Source organism: Thermobia domestica, chromosome 16 (assembly GCF_964235325.1).
Source record: "Thermobia domestica chromosome 16, izTheDome1.hap1.1, whole genome shotgun sequence".
NCBI lineage: Eukaryota > Metazoa > Arthropoda > Insecta > Zygentoma > Lepismatidae > Thermobia > Thermobia domestica.
In genome coordinates, this window is record NC_137469.1 from 126,773,327 (window position 1) to 126,800,000 (window position 26,674).

At 34.3% G+C, this 26,674-nt stretch overlaps 1 protein-coding gene across 3 annotated transcripts in view; it reads right to left on the reverse strand.

Moving 5' to 3' along the window:
• LOC145673400 (uncharacterized) overlaps positions 1 to 26,674 on the reverse strand; it is a 537,699-nt gene that overhangs the window by 70,169 nt on the left and 440,856 nt on the right. For all 3 annotated transcript variants that reach the window (XM_081743063.1, XM_081743061.1, XM_081743062.1), the window contains one exon: positions 10,550 to 10,730. In XM_081743063.1, the coding sequence (XP_081599189.1) occupies positions 10,550 to 10,730 (181 nt within the window). The remainder of the gene's footprint in view (positions 1 to 10,549; positions 10,731 to 26,674) is intronic.

Genomic DNA, 26,674 nt, shown 5'->3' on the forward strand with positions numbered 1-26,674 from the left:
GGGCCTGCAAAAAACTGGGAGTGACAACTCTTCACAGCATTCGGACAAAAGTGCTGAATATCTGCCAAGCGGTTTCTTCAGGAGAATGGCCCATTGAGTTAGCTCACATGAACCCTGGTAAAATCCATCAAGCCAGATGGGTAATTACATTAAATAGAGTCTTACGTTTGTGCGTAGGAACAAAAGAACCCACGAATGAACTTAAAACCATCGTCCAGTACATCATGATGGTCTACGCGCCACTCCGGTTTGCTGTGATACGTAATACATCGTGTGCAGAAGCTCATCATTTGTGGCAACTCATTACGACTTCTCGCCACATGGAAGCGAAATACAGGAAAATAATTGATCCAATGTCCGTAGAAATGCGTGGTACGGTCATCCTGAAAACCTACTTCTATCAATGTTGACTGACTAAGATGCTAACGTACGAGAGCTCGGCTGGAGGCGAGTCCTGAAAGCAAGACAAACGACCCAATCTGGTGATCGCGTACCGGTACGAGAATTCGTCATCCCTGAAATCAACTTAGAAGCGACAAACTATGTTGATATGATTAATTGGTCAACATGACGCTGACAGAGTCACCACTTGAGCCTGCAGAAGCTAAGAGAAAATGTAAAGACGGCTCCAATGGCTAATCAATATATTACATCCTTACCCTGTCACACTCGCGCGGTAGAAAGAATGGTGAAGTTGGGGACAGAAGCGGCATCAACGGTATGTGGGCAAGAAGCACGACATAGATTTGTCCTATCAACACTACAATCAAGAAAAAACATACCAGAATTTAATACAAAAAAGAAAAGAAAAACAGTTTGAGGTAAAAGAGTAACAATATGACTTGCACTACCATATGCAACATTAGTATATACGGGTGGGCGGAACTCGAACTACAGCCACCTTCTCATGGTGAGTTCTGGGTCATTTCAATCATTAACGTTTGGAAATAAGCAAATAGCTGCAGATGTAAAACAAAATCTTTCTTATCTAATTAACGATCCAGATGAATCACAAACAATGCTACTTAATTTTAAAAAAATGAAAAAGTAGGGACACATTTGTCCATATTTTAAGCCACAGATGGCACCTGAATGACTTAACTCATCACGCTGAAATTTTTTTCACGTAAAATATTGACCTTTTACAGAAACAAAACCAGATAGGATAACCATATTTCATAAAACTAGATATTTTACATTTTTAAAAATAACATTTATTTTTTAACAAAATTTCAAAACTTTTGGCCGTTGGTGGCACCTAAAGATATTGACCAATCGACTTGCAATTTTTTATACGTTATATGGAGGTCATTTTGCAAAAAAAATATCACTAAGGGTAAGCTGATTTCAAAAAAAGTGGAAATTCGATGCACCCTAACATCCAATTACATTTTAAAAATTCCACAAAATAAGATCGTATGTATTAGTACTAATCCAATACATTACATGCGACAATACTACGTCTAAAATATTATCCTGATAATCTATGTATTGTTTCATGCAATTGGAAATTTTCTTATTTGCTCACACCGCAAGAACTATTGAATGTCTAATTGTGTTCCCAAAGCTTAAAGAATCAATAGTTTCTCTTGTATATTATCAATTAGCTTTTCTTCTGTGAGCAGAAAGGTATTAATTGGATATATATTCCGTATTTACAAAAAAGTTTGTCAGAAATGACTTACACCATTGATTCAGTAGAATGATCTCTAATTGACATTGCTATGGCTTATCTCGCTATTGCGTCAACTAACTCCAAACTGTGTTTGTGATTAAAATTGAAATTTAATCTTAAAAGATCTTATTGCTTGGAAATATAATTTTAAGTTTTTCAAAAATGAAGATATGTTTAATAATTTAATGGTACCATGGCTGGTTTTCAATTATTAATTTTGCATGAAATAAGTACCTGACATTTCTTTACAATGTATATTTTTATTTGGAAAACGGATATGTTTCAATTCAATATTATATGTTTTTGTAAACGAATAATGTGATAAGTCATGGCAATAAGTGTGTAGCGGTTTAAATACAGTTTCTCTAATTGGAAATATACACAAAAGTACAGGTATTTCCATATCTATATTCTCTGAAAAGCATGCATCAATAGCACATCAACAGCTACAGTTACTGGTGTCGATAACAATAATAAGTACCCTGTTACTTATCCATCCCGTATAATTCTGCTGTATTAACCGCGTTTTCAAATTCAAGATTGACTTAAAGTTCTTAAAATAAAAAATTTCAACTGAAGGTGAGTTTTCTACATCCCAACCCAACTGATCTCCAGGATTCTTTTCAGATTTGAAATAAAGGAGTTTAAGAGAACATCTGTTTACTTGAAATCGTCATTTTACTAATTTTAGTTGTAGTCTAAAGGACGTTTATAAGAATGTCAGTGCAATATTATATGAATATGGTTGAATTTATTTCCCAAGAATGTAATTCCTAAATTTCATAAATGTTGAAATGATCGCAAACTTTCCAATTTAAAAATATGTTTTTTTCTTTCGTTCGATTTTAACAGCCTAGAAACATTTGTCATGTAATACAATTTTCCGTCTCTCTTCTGTTGTATAATTGCACGAATTCCAGAAAAATGGCATTAGAAATATATTTCGTTGGTTTTGATCGACAGCGTCAGGTCAGTTTTTTCATGAAAGAAGAGGCAAAATCCTAGATGTCAGTAGAGCTTCAGGTTTTCTATTGATATATTATTGCATTATGAATTAAATTATAGATAAATGTGGTATTCTGGTGGGTAAAATTAACTTTTCCTGGAACACCAAATGACGCCCCTGTTTTTGATATGTTAAATGTATGCAACAATCATGCATTTATAAGTGCATCTTTCGAGTTTCTAAAGCGACGTCTTGTACACTTGTGTACATGGGTTTCTTGTTCCTACCATTTGGTGTTCTAACGGCATTTGTAATCAAGCGAAGTTTTAATAAAACATTTTCTCTTACTGACAAAGCACCAAAAATGGCAGCATATATTTCAACGTTTTAATTTGTTGAAATTCTTAATGATTGATATAATTTGTTACCTCTATTAGGAAAAACTAATTTTTTCATGAATGTTTATACTATACCAGAGTACATCAAAACCACGATCATTAGATTTTAAAACGTCTCAAACTGACGCAGCTGCTGCCGCCATTTTGCGTTTTCAAGCCATTACGTAGTTTTGAATATCTCAACACGCATTTGTCCTGGCAAATTGAAAATTGTTGGGCGTCTCCAACTTGTGCAAAGCTAAAACTTTGATCTCTTAACATTTTTTACTAAAATCACTTGAAAGGGGTGAAATCAAGGCCTACAGTAGCAACATTTTTGGAAGTTAAAGACATGTTTAGGAAGAGGAAGCAACTGACATAGAAGTGTGAATTTGTGCGTGCATGTAGTACGGTGTCATAAGTTTATACTCAAAAATTTGCAGACCTGTGGCTGCTGCAAATGCCTGTAAAAATCGTAAAGTTGGGAAATTAAGCCAATTTGGCATATTTCAGTGTCCAATATCTCCAATGGTCCTGAATAAAAAAATCTAAAATTTTGGGAATAGTTATTCCTTTAGTATACCATAACACACAATTCCCCAACTTTACACACAATTTCCCAATTTACACACAATTCCACAATAACCCAACATTTCACTGTCCAATATCTCCAATGGTCCTGAATAAAAAAATCTAAAATTTTGGTAATAGTTATTCCTTTAGTATACCATAAATTCCCCAACTTTACGATTTTTTTTCAGGCCTTTGAGAGCAACTACAGGTATGCAATTTTTTCAGTATAAACTCATGACCACATACTACATGCACACACAAATTCAGACTTCTACGTCAGTTGCTTCCTCTTCCCAAACATGTCTTACACTTCCAAAAATGTTGCTACTGTAGGCCCTGATTTCACCCCCTTTGAAGTGGTTTTAGGCAAAAATGTTGAGATCGAAGCTTTAGCTTCGCATAAGTTGAAGACGTTGAGCAATTTTCAATTTGCTAGAAATAATACATACTGAGATATTCAAAACAACGTAAACGTCTAAACTAAAAAAAAAAAAAAACGCAAAATGGCGGTAGCCACTGTGTCGCCATGGGATGTTGTAGAAACTAATTAATTGTGGTTTTGAAGTATCCTGATATAGGATAAATGTTCATGAGAAAAAATAGATTTTTTGGAGATGGTCGAGCGGCACAGGCTTGTTCACTTAGAATGGATTGACTCGTATGGAATAATAAAGATATAATCCAAATTGTTCTAATATATCACAAATCATTGATGAAGTTATACTACGTATACAGGAACCTTATTTAAAAGTACAGAATACAACACTGCTCTTAGACGTTGTGCAACTTGCTCAACTGCATCTTCCATTATTATTATTCTGTGTAATATTAGGTTTAAACTTGTTGTTACAGTGTCCTTATTGTCTATGATTTCCTACAACTATCATGAAGCTGCTAATTCTATATATTGTTACTAATGTTGTTAATGTTTTGATTTTTCCCACTAGCTTGACTACATTTTGTACTTCTTTTCAATATTTTCTAACTTCATTTTCCAATAATTTCTTCTAATTCCTTCAATTTGTCTTTCTGACGTTTATTCCTACTAAATTCAGGGGGGCCTTCTCTATTTATATTTTATGTTTCTTTTATCTATTTTTAGGATAAATATTATTTTGATCTTTTGTCTCTAAGTATTCATCACCCGATATTTCACTATCACGGTTTGATTCACAGAAGCGAGAATCTATGAACTTATTGTTGTAGTGTTCCATAATTCTCTTTTACTATTCTCTTCTTCATGTTACTTTTCGTATTTATCTTATCCTATAATATTCTAGTTCTTTCTATGTTTCTTAGCATATATAATAATTCTGCTATTGCCTTAATTTTAAATGTTCTCACTTTATCAAAAACTATAAAGCACTAAACATTAATGTGATGACTTTCTCTTTCAGTAGATTTGACTCATATTTCCTAGTAACTGTAACTGTACACATAAGAAATTAATTATTCATTTTCCCCTACATTTTCTTTTAGTTTTTCTTCAAGATCTATATGTATAGTTAAATTTTTAAAATTATTTACAATAGCTTCGTTTAATTCGTCAAATGTTAACTGACTAATATTTCTTCTCTTAGGGAACAGTTTAACTCATTTCCCTGATGCAAAAGTCGAAAGTAATATTAGTTCCAGTTATTTAGCTCCGTTATGTCTGTAACTCACCTGTTGCCATAAATATATAATCATCCAGAGTAATGTGCATTTCTGCAAATGGCAATGTTATTTATTATTAACTTGTTTGAGATTTCAACAAGGACCTATATATGACTTATCCCTTCGTTTACTAGCATTTCCTTACATTTGATCTGATTTCGACTTCCTTCTGTCTCCCACTTTTAGTCAAGATCCAGTTCCGTAGAAGGACAATAACTATAAAAGCCTGGTTACTTTTCTTCCTACTTTTTCTTTAAATTCATTATTGCTAATAACCGTGTTGCATTTAACGATAAATGTAATTTGTCCAAATCTTGTCCAGTAAACGCTAAAATTAAAACAAACAATTCTTACATGTGAATTATCAATATAGTTCATTCATATGGTTCCTGTACAATTTAACATTTGATTCTTAGAGATTAAATATAAACTAATTCCGGTAATAATTCAACTTTTATTAGTTGTATCTTGACCGAATCCGAAAAAGTGGCCTACACCAATCGCTTTCAAATGCAAAATTACAACTAACATTAAAAACATTACTAATATGAAAGTTATTTGAATTGTTATAAACACAGTATTATTGATCACGTTGTGCATGTTTCTTTATGACACGTTTTCAGCACAATAATCTACGAACAACTTATACATTTAAGAAGACTTCACCAATCGGAAAAGTGCGACTATCACCATGCTACTCTGTGTCCAAGGAAACGGGAATAATAAACACACTTCAAACCCACAGGAAGTAAAAACCTCCTAACAAATTTCCAGATTTCGATGTGTTAATTGAGAATTTATTGCTTTACAAATTCGAGTTTCGAATTGATCTAGCATACCTTCTTAAATGAATATAAGATTGACCTAACACGATGAAACATGTAAAAATGATACAACCTTCAGCTTTTTACAGTTATTTCTTTGAACTTTTCTCTCTAAATGGTCGGTCTCTCTGTGTTGTACTGTAGAGTGCCGGATACTTTACATTTAAATTTTTGAAGATAGGTTGTAATTCAGGACAGTAGTTTATTACAAGAACAGGAAAACATCTTATAAATTCAATTTAACTCAGTGACACAATTTCTTTGCTCAAAAGGGAAATAATGAAAATCTTTTGGTTTTACGTCTCACGCTTATGCCGGCTAGTCTAAAGGAGACAGTAATTATGAGTAATGAATGCAATGGTGGAATTAATAAAGTAGGAGGAAACGGGAAATCCCTTGGAAAACCGACACACATGGTGTTTGTCCACTACAAAGTGCACTTGGCGCAGGTGGGATCGAATCAGCGACCTCATGCACGAGAGGTGAATTCTCTTCCACTGAGCCATCGTGGCCCCATTCTCAAAAAAGGAAGTGCAAACTCATTATATTACGTAAACCAAGTATGATGATAATTACGATTACCGACATAATTAAATAAATACCCTCACCTAGTTCCGTCATTTTGTAGTCGTATAAATATGCGTATGTCTGGTTTCACGGAGATAGAAAAAATAAATTAAATTATTAAGTAAGAAATTAGATCTCCATCTCATAATATTATAATATATAGATATGTGGCATAGGGTTGGTATGTCATTACATTAAATTGCATGAGAATATTGTGCCTTCTTTTTCATTTTAGTCTAACGTTATAACATAACACCATTAAGTTCACCCAAACCGCTCAATTATATCAAAAAGTGTATACTTTGAAGAAAACATTGTTACTTTACATTTTTTTTATCGATTATTAACAAAGAATTCTTGACTTTCTAATCTTGGTGTACGTCTTAATTTGCTAATTATGTTCCAGATTAAAACCTACTTGGAGTAATTTTGTAATTTATTAATATTTTGGGGGAGGTAGTGCGGTGTTTGTATACTGCTGTAATTCTATTATTTCGAATTTATCTAGCTTTCGCTTACTGCAGACTCTGAAGATTCTCTCCACTGGCTTAAAGAATACCGAAGATCAATTCCTTTCTTTTTTTTAAAAAAATCTTAAAAAATTGTTTTGATCTTTGGTGATTCAAGAGTGGCATGGGAAAATTTACCAAGAGATAGGTGTGAATACTTAAAATAGTATCAATCCTTCCATCACGCCTTAGTGAAGTTACTATTCGTTCCGAATGCATGATTCTCATAACATTAGGAAGTCACAGCTCTTTTTCGGAGATTGATAATTACACTCAGTAATTGGAGTGTTCGATAGAATTTTGCATTATGGATGATAGTCCTACATTAAAGAATTTACTCCAGTAAATCTATATTGGCAAGTGCTTTATATGTAAGGCTTTACATGTCAAGTTAATCATCACTTGCTTTTTTTATCAAATCATTCTCTTTTTAATATCTCCGTTAAATGATTTCATATCTAAGATGCACATGAATTCTACTTTACTTTTATTAAGTGTTACTCAAAAGACTGGTATGAAACAGAAACGAATTTGTTGCGCACTGAGACGGCACACATACATTAAGTAGGAAATAACTAAGGAGGTAGTACATTTTGTGGACATTAAACGTGTTAGATATGAGTGTCCTGGATACCACATGTCATATCCAATGATAATGTAGTTCCTGCCTGACGCGTAGCATCGTCTCATCGGTTCTCTACTACACTGTACTAGAGACATTTTGCATCTAATATGCCAGATCTTTAGTAATGGGGGAATTTTTCTCATACATCAAGAGAAAGAAGTCATAGTTTGTTAGATCGGATGACCTAGTTAGACAAGTCATCATAAATAAATCGTGATTTCCTATACGTTCGATCAAAAGTGTAGATCACATGGCAATCCGATACTCGCAAAGTAGATGATGATGAAAATAAGAAGCCAAATCCTTTTGAAACGTGGAATTAACATGATTTTTCCAGTTCTGACACAAGCAATTCTGCTAAAATGCAGGTAGGTCTGTCAATTGACAGTGGCTTTCGAAATAATTAACAGTGAATTTACTTTGTGGTTGCTTACCGTTGAAAACACAGTTTTGGCGAGTCTCTACCGTGTTTCACATTAATGATTGTGATGTTTTCTTCAGATACTAATGTTTTACCCCTCAAACGAGATGTCGCTTCATAACTAAACCGTAACCTGCTAGCAAAGTCATACTCTTCTTAACAGGTTTTCTATATAATGCAGAAGCTACGGTGGTTTAACGTTTGTTGGTTTCAAAGTTTGCAGAACTGAAATTCGTACAGCTTAAAGAGTAAACGCCTTTGTGTAATACGGTGTACAATGTTTAGTAGCTTATTCAGTTCTCCACTAGCTAGGATGATCGATTTTCTTGGACTCCTTTCAAATCCGGATGTGTTCTATCTACTATATCCATCAATGTGACTGGTGGATAAGGACCTTAAATATTACACACACATCCAATATGTTTAAACACCTTCATTCAATGTGAAATGCAGATATTATACGGCAGGAGTATTGTTGTTAGATGTTCATTCTTTTCTTTAATGAGGCCTAGGTCACTCATTAAATCATTTAATTCACACTGATTATAAAGACGTTGAGTTATATCTTCAACATCCAGTATAAAGTTATCATCATCACCATCCTTCGCACTTAAAGATGACGAAGACTCTGGTAACCGTATTGGTGGTTTCTTGACAGGAATATCGGGTCCATGTGGTACGGGGTTTATGACTAATGGAAGGCTAGGATACACCATGCGTTTTTCGTTTTTCGTATTGAAACCGGACACTTTACATACACAAAAGTAACAGTCGTTAACATAATTTATTAGTTCCCGCCAAACCGTTGGAATTCCGAATGGCATTGATGAAAACAACTCTTTGTGCCAAAGTCGCAGGTTTTCTACACACGTTTTACACACAATATGAGGTGCGAAATTCTTGTCCTGATCACCAAACTTCATATGCCAAGTACCAGCTTTTTATAAATAGTGTAATATTTCGCTTCTGGCCTTTAATTGTATGATGGCCACATATATAACAGAAAGAGTTTGGATTGTTCACACATTTTCGCTTCCGAACATCACTGCCACTTGCCATTTTTAACACAAACTCACTCACGGATTGACTTCAAGTGCACGTTGTAACTTGCAGGCAAAGCCGTGTTACACGTTCCCAGAATCCCCTTTCAGACAAAAGAACATGGCCCACTAACGTTGTCTGCACTGCGCATCCGCGAACTACCATCGTTATATTTTTGATCAGGTGTTACTTGATAATTATCTAATCCCGTCCAAAACAAAGGACATAAAATATTTTATGTCAGACATGTCCATACCTGCATTCCATACACAAAATCCAAACCTTATTTAGAAAAACGAAGCTCAATTAGGATAGATATGAGAAGGACTTGTGACAAATCTATACGTGATACGAAACAACTTGTATTATTTTTTTTTTACATAAGAACACTAAATCTAATGTATATCACATAAAATTACGTTTGCCGGAAAATCTTCGTAGGCCGTAACGCACCTACATTAGAGAAGATAGGACAATTAGTTATGGTGAGGAACTTCCGAAGTCGAATTTCCAAGTTTATTAGTGGACTCATTCACTAATATTTACGAAGTTCTGGTAGAAGGATTAATTCAAAGTAACCCTATATATCACATAAAAGGGATATCTGGCTTTAGAAACACAGAAAGGAGGAAAAGAATAAGTCAAATAAGAAAGTTGTTGAAAATTCGAGATTGGATCAATAAATAGCGAGAACAGATATGATGATCATGTGTTCAAAAGATTTAAGGGAATCCCAAGGAGGTTCAGGAGTTCCTCAAACGAATGGTAGTACTATATGAAGATCTACAAGAGTATCAAAGACTTCATAGAAATAGTGGTATAAGGAAAAAATAAAGGGAGAATGAAGTGGTGGAAATTACTGTAGTTGGAGTATAAGTATTACTGAGATAAGCACATGCTGAGTAGAAAGAAGAAGAAGAAAGAAGTTTTTCAAAATGAGGTTTGTTATTAGATGATATGTAAGAACGGATTGAATTTTTTACCTGTAACTAAATTAAATGAAGTAATTCTAGCATGTATTAGAGGATATACTTAGTTTTACAATATTTACAGTTACACAAACTTTGGTCGTTCGTATTGTCTATCACATAATAGGAACGCTCAATCTTCGTGGTCGCCATTGGCATTGTAAACTGTCTAAGGAACAACTAGAATCTTTAGCGGATTTGAGGCAAGATAGCGACAAAGACAATGAAACTTGCAACTTTTCTTTCTTCTTTTGTACCAAATTTTTATGTAGTCCTTTCAGAATGAAACAAATACGCTTAGGTAAATGCACCACTCAATTTGAATACCCATTGGTATATATAACATTATAATAAAGTAGAAACTTACCAGTGACATTTTCATAATTGGACATCAAACATGATTCTTGAAAGCATGTAAATCCAATCCATATTACGACAAAACCATGTAAGGCCAGAATGGCAATAATTGCTGTTCCCACTACTTGATAAATTTGAACATTTACGTCTAACTTGGACGTTTGCCTTTTAAAATAATCTGTAATTAGCACCTGCAAATACAACACATTTTTAATTAGTAGTTACACATTAGTTTACAAAGCCTGACGCAAAGTTTACAAAGTAAAGGGACTAATTTTCCTTGGCCAATTATAGGGGAAACAAGCCTAAAATGACATACTCAGATAAAATGACACACCGAGGGTTTCTCCACTCTGGTACAATCTGGAACGCACACGCGTATGAAGTTTGGTGGAGAACTTGGCAACAGTGTTAGTGGAGTAATGGCTGCCGTCTGGGGGAACTGCACGAGCTAGTGAGGAAAGTTTTCTGAAAAGTAAGTATTAGAATTTTTTTCTTAGGCATTTTGAAATAGTCTAGCTGTTTTTAAAGTAACTGTGTACAAAATATAATGCATGTGCGTTAAAACAGTGCTTGTCGAAAATATTTCAAGACATTTCTCGAAAGAAAGCATGCAACAATTATTCTGTAATAAATGTTAATTTACCATATTGTATCATTAGGGCAAAATGACACATCAGCACTAGGCCTAAAACGACACAGTATGTCATTTTACCCAAACAAATGTAACCACTTTGCCGAAAGGAAAAAACTTTTGATCACAATAACACTGTAAATTTAATAAATGTATATCTACCCTCGAGAACTCGCAGCGCGGTCTTTTCGACCGCACCTATAAATATTCTTTGATTTTGTTTAGTGACTTTGAGCAAACTTCCCCTCACCCCCCTCTAATCCTTCCCCAGACTGTATTGTTGCAACACACCACTGCTTTTGGCAAGTATACAATTCATTTAAAATTATGTAATTCATGCGAGTTCTCGCGTGACGGTCTGTGCGCGAGTGCTGAAGGGTTAAATGTTTATCAAGAGTAGAGTTGTATGTTGCTTATTACAAGCAATGACTTTTTATAATTAATTTAAAATAAGTATATCTTTCAGTTTATTCAAATTTGAAAATGTTCTATTACCATTGTATAATTGTTGTTTTTATCAGCAAGAGCACGGAATGAACATACCTACTGTATTCTACGATATATATATATATATATATAATATATATATATATATATATATATATATATATATATATATATATATAATATATATATTATGTATATATATGCATTTATTGCTTTAGAAAAATAATGTATATATACGTATAAATAATTGTAGAACATAGACAATACAAAAGTTTTTTTTTTTAACATTTGGTGCCTTTATCTCTTGCAGAATGGTGGGCAAATACAAGAGAACCTCGACGCGGCAGTCATGGGATGAAAATACCATGGCGAATGCCATTCAAGCTGTAAGAAAGGGAGAAATGGGATGGCTGAAAGCATCCAAGACCTTCAACGTACCACAAGCAACTTTAAGGCGCCGTGCTCAAAATAAGAACAAAAGGGTAAGCGTTAACAGAAAGTGTGTATAATTTTACAGTGCTAATCAACATTGTATTAGGTCTTAATTCTTCGCATCTATAGCCTATGCCTCTTTAGAACTTGCAAACGTTGGGCATTTACAAATCTATCAGATTGTAAGTAAAGAAAATTAGTAGAATTCAACCTCTAGAACTGTGTTTTAAAAATGAGGGTTTAAAATCAATTGCATGTCTTGAGAAGTTAACTGAAATTTGTAAAATTAAAAGTACGTCCTCTTTGTAGAATGAAATCAGGACCTCTAAACTTAAGTATGTTCCATGCTTGATACCATTAATTAGGATGGCACATCATTTAGGCACACCCATATGAATGTGATAGGCCTATGCAATTTAGAAATTGAAAGAAAGCCTGCCGTTAGTCGTTATTGCATATTTAAACCTGAAGAATAGCCGTTATTGCATATTTAAGTATAATGTTACAGTAGACGAACAACGTGTGGCATATAATCGCGATTCATTTGTCTTGATGTAGCTATTATTATTGTTTTGACTTCTTTTATCCATTCCTACTTTGTCTCACGTCCTACACAAAAGTGGCCTAATTATGTTTTTTGCCCTATTAATGATCAGACTTGAACCACATAAACACCCTGGATGTTCGAATAGTGCCCATATCTCTAAACTTAAATAACAATTAGATCCCGGGCCGCCAACCCATTTTGCTTTTCAGATGTGTGGTTTCCTTAATGAACAATTTGGAGGTCTCTGGTTTAAAAACGGTTTTCTAAAATTCTATCATCATTGAGTTGGTTTCTACTAAGCCCGAGTCTTACAATATCTGGCAACTTACTGTGGGAAATAAGAAAGTCGTATATTTCTTATATTCGATATAGTAGAGATGAAGTCTTTTGGATGAAGAATTTCGAAAGATAATACCTCAGGTTCTCCGGTACATAACAAAGAAACAGAGACCTATACGCTTTTGTGTTAGAGCCATAAAACAAATATAGACTCACAGATACATAGTTTGTATATGTTAAGTACTCAGCTGTATTAAATAAGCTAACTACCTATACAATAACTGCTCTTTATGATAATCAAACATAGGGTAGGTTAATATTCTGAGATACCATTTACATGCTACGAGTTCAGAAAGGTACACAAAACAGTTGGAGACGCTGTGGCTCAATGGTAAAGCGTTCACCTCTTGTGCTTGGGTCCCTGGTTCGATCCCAGCTCGCGCCAAATGAACTTTGTGGTGGACAAACACCGTGTGCGTGAGTTTCCTTAGGTTCTCCCGTTTCCTCCCACTTTCTTCATTACACCATTTCATTCATTTCATCATCACCGTCTCCCTTAGCCTAGCTGGCATAACCGTGGGACGTAAAACTCAAAGATGTCATTTCCCGGTTCAAGCCATTTGTTTCGTTTTGTTGACCGCAGAAGTTATTTTTTAAGTTAGAAAGTCATATATAAAAAGCAAATTGCGTAAAAACATATTTTACTTTGGCATTCACATTAGCGTAAAAGGAATATTTTCATTTCTTGCAGTTCAAACCGTGAACGTTAGCATCTATTTGTCCGTTTTTATTCAATAGACGAGTACGGGCTTTATAAATGTCAAGTGTATTCGTCATGCTTCTGAAAAGGAGCCCGGTTTCGTGTGAAGTGTATGTGTTCATTGTGTGTGTGTGAATGTTTAGTGAGCACAACAATGAAAACAGCATAAAAAATTGATTGTTTTAAAAATAGTAGAGATGCAAGGGCTCGAAAAAAACCGGCTTTTTTGGAAGAAAATTCTGTTTTTTCTGCTTCGCTTTTTTGCTTGGGAAATTTTCGGCTTTTTCAAAATTCTACTTTAAATTGATAACGCAGACTTTGTTTCGCTTCTCTATAACACAAAAAGCCATTTAATTAGTGGTTGATGCTGATAATAATATAAAACCTCGAAAATAAACTATGAATTTCGAAAAGATATTTCAAACAATTTTTCTTCAACATATTTACATTATGTATTTCACAGGATTAACCAATGTATATAATAAGAATTTTTTAACCTCCTATATACAAAAGTAAGCAGAGTTGGCAAGAACCATGGTTGTTTTTGAAAATGCCAAAAACCCGTTTTTGGGGGGGGGCGGATGTTTAAACCAGGATTTTTTAAATTTAGATTTTTTGCTTTATGTATTTATATTACATATTCACAGAAATAAGTTTGTTTCGCCTTGGTGTTATTATGCAACAGCGCGGTTATGCCGGAAGAACTCTTAAAGAAGTCCGGTCAATAAATTTCTTAAATTGAGAATCTCCCGCCCTAGCCATCGGGAAAATCCCGTCATTACTTGAAATGTAAGACAATAACGGGAAAATCTTGTTATTGCTTTGCATGTAAAATTTAAAGGTCAACGTATCATAATCAGTACGCTAAAACTGAGGTATTAAATTACAAATTTAGTACGTAGATATCATTGAAAGTCGAATCCAAGCTAATGTTGGAAGGTACGTAGGCAATCGATAAATATTGCCAATTTCTATCAATATATTTAAGCAATCTTGGCTTCTTTATAAAACAACAGGCATTTAGGCATGCAGAAATATACAATTTGGTTTGTTTCGTATGTTTAGGCTTAACATCCTTGCGAAATACCGAGGTTATCAAGGAGAAGACTTTCGCTTAAACTGACATCCGAACCGCTACTTGGTTTACGCATGAAAGAAGGCTTGTGGTTCGAACGAGAATTGAACATGGGACACCTTGATTGAAAGGTGAAAGGGAAATAAAACTATTGCAGGTGGTTTTATATCTGGAAACGTCACCATGAAGTTCACACGATTCGCATTTTTCATTCTTTTTATTTTTTGGGGTTTAAACCAGTTATTAAAAAAAAAGTTGGTGTAAACCAGCCAACCCTAAAAGTAAACACTTCTTTTTAAAAAATACAGAAATAACTAGCAAAATAGTTTGTAGTATTTTTACTTCAAAATATTCCATACCCTCTTTCTGAAACAAAATAAAATTAAAATGAAACATAAGAGAAATACTTAGATTTATGATACACTTAAAAGCTGCACATCTAGAGCTTTTGGTTCTGTATATTCTTGAAATTCTACAGTTAAGTTTTATATAACCACTATCACGGTTTACCCAATCCTCAAGTTTTCTGAATTTTTAACAAGAGGGATTCAACATATCATTACGGAACTCTACCCCCCCCCCAAAAAAAAGGAGTACGGAATATATTTAAGTTAAGCTAAATACAACTGCACAACAAACATGACTGAGTGATTAGCTTTTGCGCTTCTATCGGGAAGTCCGGGATTCAACCAGCAATCGACCATTCTGACAAAACTTTTCTTCATTCTATCTGTGAATGTAGAAATAGTGCCTGTACTGTAAGTTGGCAGACTTCCTTTCTTATTGTTTTTAAATCGTTATTATTACTAATTACCACAGTGACGGTTTTGCGAAGGTTAGGGGGACGGTCTTTCGGACTGAAGCCCGTTCCTCAAAGTTACGGAATGTCTGCAACAAACGAAATATCTATTAGTTATGCCTTTACTCATAAACTTTAAGCTCCTATCAAATAAAAATTACGAATGTTTAGAAAAACTAAACATTAGTAAGAAAAACCCTTCCCAAAATACTTTTCTAAATCCGCTACTGATTATTTGTATTAATTGGTATTCAAGATTGTGTCCGGAAAATTATTGCTAAATCACTTCACAGCTACAGTATAACAGAAATGTGGAAGTACGGTTTGACGGATAAATAGAAAAACGGGCAAGTTTAGCTTTTGTGCTAGAAGCTAGAGTACTAAAAGCTCTTAGAAATGAAACACGGATGACAAACTAAAATGATGTAGAGAAGAAAAAAGATGTCGATAAGTCAAAAGTTAAAATAAACTTAAATAGCCTCTAAAATTGCCCTCAAATACTACATTCTTCATGTTAGCTTTAATTCGTAAAACATGTGCTTCATCCATCTTGATGGTGAATTTCAGAGCGAAATATCCCATTTAGGTCATGGAATTCTTATCTAACTATAGAATATACTATAAGAAAGCTATTTAGACAGAAAAATCATGAAAATAAAAAAAAAAGCCAAAATTTCCAAAATTCTCGTTTTTCCCCCCAAAAGCCGGCTTTTTATGTGAAAAAACCATCGATTCAAAAAAGCCGGCTTTTTTGCATCTCTAAGAAATAGCAAGTAAAAAAAACATTAATAATATTTTGAGTAAATCACCAGTATAAAGCAATACACGTACTAATTTAATGAGAAGAACTATTTAAAAAGTAAAAAGTAATGAATCGTCACTTCCTGTGTTGCTGTCGTATAGTAGTAGGCCCCCGCGTATATCTCGCCGAGTCAGCAAAAATTTTAGTGACGTCATAGGTCAAAGGTCAATGACCTTGGCCAGGGGTCAATGACCTAGGGGTACCTAGGACCACCCCCTCTAAATTTTGGCAGGGGTACCTTGGCCCACCCCCTAAATTTTGGCAGGGGTACATAGGACCACCCCCCTTAAATTTTGGAAATTGCCAAATCTAAAAATTGGGTGTGGTAGCCTAGGACCATAGTATGTACCTCTATCAGTATTGGGTGTCTATGTCGTTTCCTTTCATGGGTAAAAAATTGCCAAAAATTCAAATTTCGGGGGTTTTTGACCTAATTTATCCCCTTTGATGAGGTGTTATTACCCTATATAGTTATATGGGCGTATACAGGGGTCCATTACCTTTCATAAGACATGGGTATATTAATGCACCCCTTGAAAAATTTGGGAAGGGTACCTTGGCCCACCCCTTAAATTTTGGAAATTGACCAATTTCAACATTGGGTATTATAGTATAGGACCCTAATATGTATTATAATAAATTTGGGTGGTCCACCTCATTTCCTTCTAGGGGTACAAAATTGCCAAAAATATAAACGTAAGCAATACGTTACACCACGTGTTTGGTTTTTGGCTCAATTTATCCCCTTTGATGAGGTGTTATTACCTTATATGGTTATATGGTCATGTATAGGGGTCCATTCCCTTTCATAAGATATGGGTATATTTGTGCAACCCTTGAAAAATTTGGGAGGGGCACCTTGGCCCACCCCTTAAATTTTGGAAATTGACCAATTTAAACATTTGGTATTATAGTACTGCACCCTAACATGTATTATGATAAATTTGGGTGGTCCACCTTGTTCCCTTCTAGGGGTACAAATTTGCCAAAATATAAACGTAAGCAATACGTTGTACCACGTGTTTGGTATTTTGGCCCAATTTATTTCCTTGGATGAAGTCCTATTACCTTATATGGTTATGTATAGGGGTCTATTCCCTATCATAAGACATAGGTACATTTGTGCACCCCGGGAGGGGTACCTTGGCCCACCCCTTAAATTTTGGAAATTGATCATTTTATATATTTGGTATTATAGTACTGGACCCTAACATGTATTATGATAAATTTGGGTGGTCCACCTCGTTTCCTTCTAGGGGTACAAAATTGCCAAAATATAAACGTAAGCAATACGTTATACCATGTGTTTGGTTTTTGGTCGATTTTATCCCCTTTGATGAGGTGTTATTATCCTATTGAGTTATATGGTCATGTATAGGGGTCCATTACCTTTCATAAGACATGGGTATATTTGTGCACTCCTTTAAAAATTTGGGAAGGGTACTTTGGCCCACCCCTTAAATTTTGGAAATTGCCCAATTTAAACATTTGGTATTATAGTACAAGACCCTAATATGTATTATGATAAATTTGGGTGGTCCACCTCGTTCCCTTTTAGGGTACAAAATTGCCAAAAATATAAACGTAAGCATTACGTTGTACCACGTGTTTGGTTTTTGACCTAATTTATTCCTTTGGATGAGGTCCTATTACCTTATATGGTAATGTATAGGTGTTCATTCCCTATCATAAGACATAGGTACATTGATGCACCCCGGGAGGGGATTCGGTATCATAGTACATGACTCAACATGTATCATGATAAATTTGGGTGGTCCACATCGTTCTCTTTTAGGGGTACAAAATTGCTAAAATATAAACATAAGCAATATGTTGTACCATGTGTTTGGTTTTTGGCCCAATTTCTTCCCTTTGATGAGATTTTATTAGCTTATATGGTTATATGGTCATGTATATAGGTTCATTTCCTATCATAAGATATGGGTACATTGATGCATCCTTTAAAAATTTGGGAGGGGTATCTTGGCTCATTCACTCGGTTTTAGAAATTGTTTAATATAAGCGTTTGGTATCATAGTACAGGTCTCCAATATGCACCACTATAAATTTGGATGGTCCACATCGTTCCCTTTTCATAGGTAAAGAACTACCAAAAATCAAATTTCGGAGGTTATTGACCCCTATTTAGCATGTTATATGGTTTATTACCTTTATATGTTTATGTTCCCTTTTAAATTTGGGAATTATCAAATAACAAAATTCGGTAAACGTTTTCTAAGACCCATTGTAGATGTTGATGTTCCTCTTATGGCCAAATATTCAAAATTTAAATGTTATTGACCGGCTTTATTATTGAATAAGTACAGGATTTATTACTTTTTTCATAAGACACAGGTGTATTTGTGTACCAATCTTAAATTTTGGAAGGGGTACATTTCTTATTGTCGTATCAATAATTGGTAATTGGATAGTATCTCATTCATTGGTTAAATCATTATGATCACGTGATCGGTTATTGACCTATGATGGGATTAGGAGTCCAGGACATTGGTACATTGAAACTTTGTAGGATAATTTGATAATGCGTCATTGGTTTTGATTATTCCCGCCAAATATAAACGTAAGCAAGACGTTGTACCACGTGATTGTCCTTGATGAGGTAGTGTACAGGGATTCATTTCCTTTGTTGTGGTACTTCTTAAGTTTGAGTACACACACACTTCTAGAAAACAGTTGGTTCTACTCAGGTAAACAATTGACGGACATTATTGACCTTATTGAACATATAATGATATGATTAACTCTAAGACTTAGGTATATCAAGAGAAGTATTCTTTAAATTTGGGAATGGTGATAAACAGAATTTTAACATAAGGTGCGAAATTTGAAACAATACATTGAACTTTAGTCACAGCTCATAGTCTAAGATCATTGGTGGTGATTGATTTGAAATCTGATAGCTAACCTTATTGAATCTTATGACTCATAGACGAAAGGCAATACATGCTACAACAGTTTAAAATTTAATCATAAGGTGATGTAATCTGACACTAGCAAAGTTATTGTTAATGCAATTTGATTGGATGATCACTATCTTTCCTGCAATCTGATTGGTTGATCACTATCTTTCGTGCAATCTGATTGGTTGATGATTTTCAAATCTTTGCTGTATTCAGTTTTAAGTTTTGTTTAACATTTAAAAATCTTGGTTTCGTTCAACATTTTGCACTCACTGATAAATATGATCAAAACCGTTTATTTGTTAATCGAATAGTTAAAAACAGGATAAAGTTTGACGGTTAACCGTGAAACGTAAAATTTTTACTTTGAAATTTTTTTGTTTGAAACTTTTTGTTTGAAAATTCTTGCTTTCAAATTTTTGTTTGAATTTTTTGTTTCAAAATTTTGTTTGACATTTTTGACAACTTTTGTTTCAAAATTTTTTTGTTTAAAAATTTTTCGTTTGAAATTTTTTGTTTGAAAATTTTTGTTCGAAAATTTTGTTTAAAATTTTTTGTTTGAAATTTTTCGTTTCCAAATTTTTTGTTTGAAATTTTTTGTTTCAAAATTTTGTTTGAAATTTTTTTTCGCTTCAAAATTTTGTTTGAATTTTTTTCGTTTGAAATGTTTTGTTTGAATTTTTTTCGTTTCAAAATTTTGTTTCAAAGATTTTTTGTTCTAAATTTTTGTTTCAAAGTTTGGTTTGACATTTTTAAAAGTTTGTGCACTTATTAGTAAAGAACTGGAACTGTTTAGAACAAAAACCTTTGACAACATGTGGTGCAATAGTACACGTCAGAACCTGGGGTTGTACTTGAAATGAAAAAACACAATTCATTGAAATGGATCATTTTATTACACTCCACATACATCCATACCAGATAGTGGTTCTGGATATTGTCGATACAATGTATTTTGAACTTCTTGCACTAGTTTGTCTTTAGCATATAATTTTAATTCCAATTGAAGTCTTTTAAGGTCTAATGCAATATCAATTGGTGGAAACTCAATGTCCATTTGGTCACAAATAAACTGTTTATCAATACAGGTATGCACCCACGAACGATGTTGACAACCATCACAATATCTAGATACATGTTGTACAATATGCATAACACATTTTTCAAAATAGTACTTTTTCAGGAATATACTAGTTTTGTTGCACACTTCCACTGCATGTTTCACACACTGAAATACGCTGATAAATTTGTTCCATTCCGTTTGCGTTAGATACACCATGTTGCGAGGGACATGGAATGTACTCTTTTTACGTAACAGCACCATCTTCTCTTCGAGGACTGTACGCATCACAACTTCATGATTTGAGCCTAATGATTTGACTATGGTCACATTTAGCTCATCATGAAAATAATCGTTCATTTGGTCGATTCGTGCCATTCTTCACAGGTCAGTTGTACACCAAATTGTTCTGCTTTGCCCAATCGAATCACAGGTTCAAATGTTCTAGCACTGATACCAATCATCACATGTTTTGTTTGAAATATATTTATTGGATAATAGCTTGCGAAGATGAACTCTTTATCGTTAGAAGTACACATCTTTCCTCCTGAAAAGCACTTGCTCAAATGATTTCGTGGGATGACACTGTATTTGCTGGTTTATAGTTATTGCTGACGTCATTGGAAAGGAATGTGCTGACGTTTGAATTCATGATTTCATCACAGTTGCTGACGTCATGCCGACCAACCACATTCATACAACTACGGCTGATGTGCTGACGTTTGAATTCATGATTTCATCACAATTGCTGACGAATCTGGCTGTGTACTAAATTCAAGTTGATGACTTCGACCCAAGAATCCTTTGTAACATAAAGATACAGATCCAGTATTTAAGAAACGCAGCAGTTCTTCTTGTTTTGATGCTTCCATGGGTAAATATCTTGCTGGTAAAATTATATTCTTATCATTTTCAAGCTTCACTACGATTCTTAATCCAAACTTTGTAGGGATCATTTGGCTAGCTAAGATTCTATAAGGTACATTCTGTTGTAAATCAGTAACCTTGGTAAATGATTTCATCACATCACGTGTGTTTAGAAACTGCAGACAAGTAGCCATGATGATGTTATCATGAATACTAACTCGAACGATACTTATATATGATGCAAAACTGATGACGTTGCATTATCATGTTCTGACGTGTACTATTGCACCACATGTTGCCAGAGGTTTTTGCTCTAAACAGTTCCAGTTCTTTACTAATAAGTGCACAAACTTTTAAAAATGTCAAACCAAACTTTGAAACAAAAATTTAGAACAAAAAATCTTTGAAACAAAATTTTGAAACGAAAAAAATTCAAACAAAACATTTCAAACGAAAAAAAATTCAAACAAAATTTTGAAGCGAAAAAAAATTTCAAACAAAATTTTGAAACAAAAAATTTCAAACAAAAAATTTGTAAACGAAAAATTTCAAACAAAAAATTTTAAACAAAATTTTCGAACAAAAATTTTCAAACAAAAAATTTCAAACGAAAAATTTTTAAACAAAAAAATTTTGAAACAAAAGTTGTCAAAAAATGTCAAACAAAATTTTGAAACAAAAAATTCAAACAAAAATTTGAAAGCAAGAATTTTCAAACAAAAAGTTTCAAACAAAAAAATTTCAAAGTAAAAATTTTACGTTTCACGGTTAACCGTCAAACTTTATCCTGTTTTTAACTATTCGATTAACAAATAAACGGTTTTGATCATATTTATCAGTGAGTGCAAAATGTTGAACGAAACCAAGATTTTTAAATGTTAAACAAAACTTAAAACTGAATACAGCAAAGATTTGAAAATCATCAACCAATCAGATTGCACGAAAGATAGTGATCAACCAATCAGATTGCAGGAAAGATAGTGATCATCCAATCAAATTGCATTAACAATAACTTTGCTAGTGTCAGATTACATCACCTTATGATTAAATTTTAAACTGTTGTAGCATGTATTGCCTTTCGTCTATGAGTCATAAGATTCAATAAGGTTAGCTATCAGATTTCAAATCAATCACCACCAATGATCTTAGACTATGAGCTGTGACTAAAGTTCAATGTATTGTTTCAAATTTCGCACCTTATGTTAAAATTCTGTTTATCACCATTCCCAAATTTAAAGAATACTTCTCTTGATATACCTAAGTCTTAGAGTTAATCATATCATTATATGTTCAATAAGGTCAATAATGTCCGTCAATTGTTTACCTGAGTAGAACCAACTGTTTTCTAGAAGTGTGTGTGTACTCAAACTTAAGAAGTACCACAACAAAGGAAATGAATCCCTGTACACTACCTCATCAAGGACAATCACGTGGTACAACGTCTTGCTTACGTTTATATTTGGCGGGAATAATCAAAACCAATGACGCATTATCAAATTATCCTACAAAGTTTCAATGTACCAATGTCCTGGACTCCTAATCCCATCATAGGTCAATAACCGATCACGTGATCATAATGATTTAACCAATGAATGAGATACTATCCAATTACCAATTATTGATACGACAATAAGAAATGTACCCCTTCCAAAATTTAAGATTGGTACACAAATACACCTGTGTCTTATGAAAAAAGTAATAAATCCTGTACTTATTCAATAATAAAGCCGGTCAATAACATTTAAATTTTGAATATTTGGCCATAAGAGGAACATCAACATCTACAATGGGTCTTAGAAAACGTTTACCGAATTTTGTTATTTGATAATTCCCAAATTTAAAAGGGAACATAAACATATAAAGGTAATAAACCATATAACATGCTAAATAGGGGTCAATAACCTCCGAAATTTGATTTTTGGTAGTTCTTTACCTATGAAAAGGGAACGATGTGGACCATCCAAATTTATAGTGGTGCATATTGGAGACCTGTACTATGATACCAAACGCTTATATTAAACAATTTCTAAAACCGAGTGAATGAGCCAAGATACCCCTCCCAAATTTTTAAAGGATGCATCAATGTACCCATATCTTATGATAGGAAATGAACCTATATACATGACCATATAACCATATAAGGTAATAAAATCTCATCAAAGGGAAGAAATTGGGCCAAAAACCAAACACATGGTACAACATATTGCTTATGTTTATATTTTAGCAATTTTGTACCCCTAAAAGAGAACGATGTGGACCACCCAAATTTATCATGATACATGTTGAGTCATGTACTATGATACCGAATCCCCTCCCGGGGTGCATCAATGTACCTATGTCTTATGATAGGGAATGAACACCTATACATTACCATATAAGGTAATAGGACCTCATCCAAAGGAATAAATTAGGTCAAAAACCAAACACGTGGTACAACGTAATGCTTACGTTTATATTTTTGGCAATTTTGTACCCTAAAAGGGAACGAGGTGGACCACCCAAATTTATCATAATACATATTAGGGTCTTGTACTATAATACCAAATGTTTAAATTGGGCAATTTCCAAAATTTAAGGGGTGGGCCAAAGTACCCTTCCCAAATTTTTAAAGGAGTGCACAAATATACCCATGTCTTATGAAAGGTAATGGACCCCTATACATGACCATATAACTCAATAGGATAATAACACCTCATCAAAGGGGATAAAATCGACCAAAAACCAAACACATGGTATAACGTATTGCTTACGTTTATATTTTGGCAATTTTGTACCCCTAGAAGGAAACGAGGTGGACCACCCAAATTTATCATAATACATGTTAGGGTCCAGTACTATAATACCAAATATATAAAATGATCAATTTCCAAAATTTAAGGGGTGGGCCAAGGTACCCCTCCCGGGGTGCACAAATGTACCTATGTCTTATGATAGGGAATAGACCCCTATACATAACCATATAAGGTAATAGGACTTCATCCAAGGAAATAAATTGGGCCAAAATACCAAACACGTGGTACAACGTATTGCTTACGTTTATATTTTGGCAAATTTGTACCCCTAGAAGGGAACAAGGTGGACCACCCAAATTTATCATAATACATGTTAGGGTGCAGTACTATAATACCAAATGTTTAAATTGGTCAATTTCCAAAATTTAAGGGGTGGGCCAAGGTGCCCCTCCCAAATTTTTCAAGGGTTGCACAAATATACCCATATCTTATGAAAGGGAATGGACCCCTATACATGACCATATAACCATATAAGGTAATAACACCTCATCAAAGGGGATAAATTGAGCCAAAAACCAAACACGTGGTGTAACGTATTGCTTACGTTTATATTTTTGGCAATTTTGTACCCCTAGAAGGAAATGAGGTGGACCACCCAAATTTATTATAATACATATTAGGGTCCTATACTATAATACCCAATGTTGAAATTGGTCAATTTCCAAAATTTAAGGGGTGGGCCAAGGTACCCTTCCCAAATTTTTCAAGGGGTGCATTAATATACCCATGTCTTATGAAAGGTAATGGACCCCTGTATACGCCCATATAACTATATAGGGTAATAACACCTCATCAAAGGGGATAAATTAGGTCAAAAACCCCCGAAATTTGAATTTTTGGCAATTTTTTACCCATGAAAGGAAACGACATAGACACCCAATACTGATAGAGGTACATACTATGGTCCTAGGCTACCACACCCAATTTTTAGATTTGGCAATTTCCAAAATTTAAGGGGGGTGGTCCTATGTACCCCTGCCAAAATTTAGGGGGTGGGCCAAGGTACCCCTGCCAAAATTTAGAGGGGGTGGTCCTAGGTACCCCTAGGTCATTGACCCCTGGCCAAGGTCATTGACCTTTGACCTATGACGTCACTAAAATTTTTGCTGACTCGGCGAGATATACGCGGGGGCCTACTACTCGTATCATCTGATGGACTACAATGGTTGATTTGTAAAAGATTTGTAATTTTCTGCCATTGTGGTAGTTAAGCAATACCCGTGGCAGCTTGATATGCCAGGTTGAATAATTACTTTGGCGTATATCCGATCTCATAAACTTATAGGCATTTAGAGAAGCATCAACGCTAGTATAATATAGGCAACCCTCAACACGCTAGTGAGCTGCGGGTTGTCCGTTCTTTTCAAGGGGCAAAATGCAAATGACACCACCTCGGTGAGAAAACAAAACAAAACAAAAAAACAAGAGGAAAGTCACCATTTAGTCATTCCAATCCTGAATCGACACCTACAAGAATGAAGGAAGAGGAGGCGCGTAAAAAAACAAGGGGGAAGCATTACCAGAGACACAGCTCCTTAAACTAAAGAAAGAATGGTCGTATGAGTTAAAGATAGAACACTTTTAGAAGGAAAAACTCGAACAAATGGAGAAAAATGAAATGAAATGAAATCTTTAAGTTTTACGTCCCACGGTTATGCCGGTTAGGCTAAAGGAGACGGTGATGATGAGTAATGAATGAAATGGTGGAATGAAGAAAGTGGGAGGAAACGGGAGAACCCCGAGAAAACCCATGCACACGGTGTTTGTCCACCACAAAGTTCACTTGGCGGGGGCTGGGATTGAACCCGGGACCCCAAGCACCAGAGGTGAACGATAACAAATGGAGAAAATAAATCAGGAACTCCAGATGAGACACGAGGATCTCCAAGAAGAAAAGTTAATAATTGAAATGGAAATCATGCAATGGAAATTATAAATAGAATAAAATCGAAAGAATAAATTAAAAGTAACTTCAATTTTGAAGAAAATAGAAAAAGGAACCCACTCATGGCCATATATAGTGTTCCATCCGATCTGAAACATGAAGAAATTCTGGAAACAATGATAGCACAAAACTTCGAAGACAACTTACCGGAAGTAACAGAGCAAATTAAAGCTAGATTTTGTGCAGGGAAAAAGAACCAAAAGAAGTGCCACTTGGTAATTGAAGTTACTCTTAATATCAGAAATTACTTAAAAATAAGGACAAGGTTTATATCAACTACGAATCACACAAGGTTAAAGATTTTCTAGTGCTGCCGACGTGTTACATCTGTCTAGAGTTCGGGTACATCACGAAACATTGTGATAACAAAGACAAAAACAAGATGCAGATATTGCAATACACTCAGACACAAAAGTGAAGACTGTGATCCAAAAGATAAAAACATTTGCGTTCCTTGCAAATTAAGACATAAGACATGTCAAGCCCAAATACGGAGGAATGTGTGTCCTATAGAGTAGATCGAGAGAGGATAATTAGTAAATAAACTATGAATAAAGACATTCATCAAAAAAGTAAAACTAAGAAAAAGAAACCCCCGAGTAAAGTTAAAAGAGATAGAATAAGACTGGAAGCTTTCTTAGAAAGGAAGAAAAAGAGAGTACAGGTATAACAATAAGGAACAAATATGTACAAACAGAAGTTGCAGATACTGCGAAATCAGTAGAGTGAATTTATAACATTATTGGAGAATCGGAAGAAAAACAAAAGAAGAAAT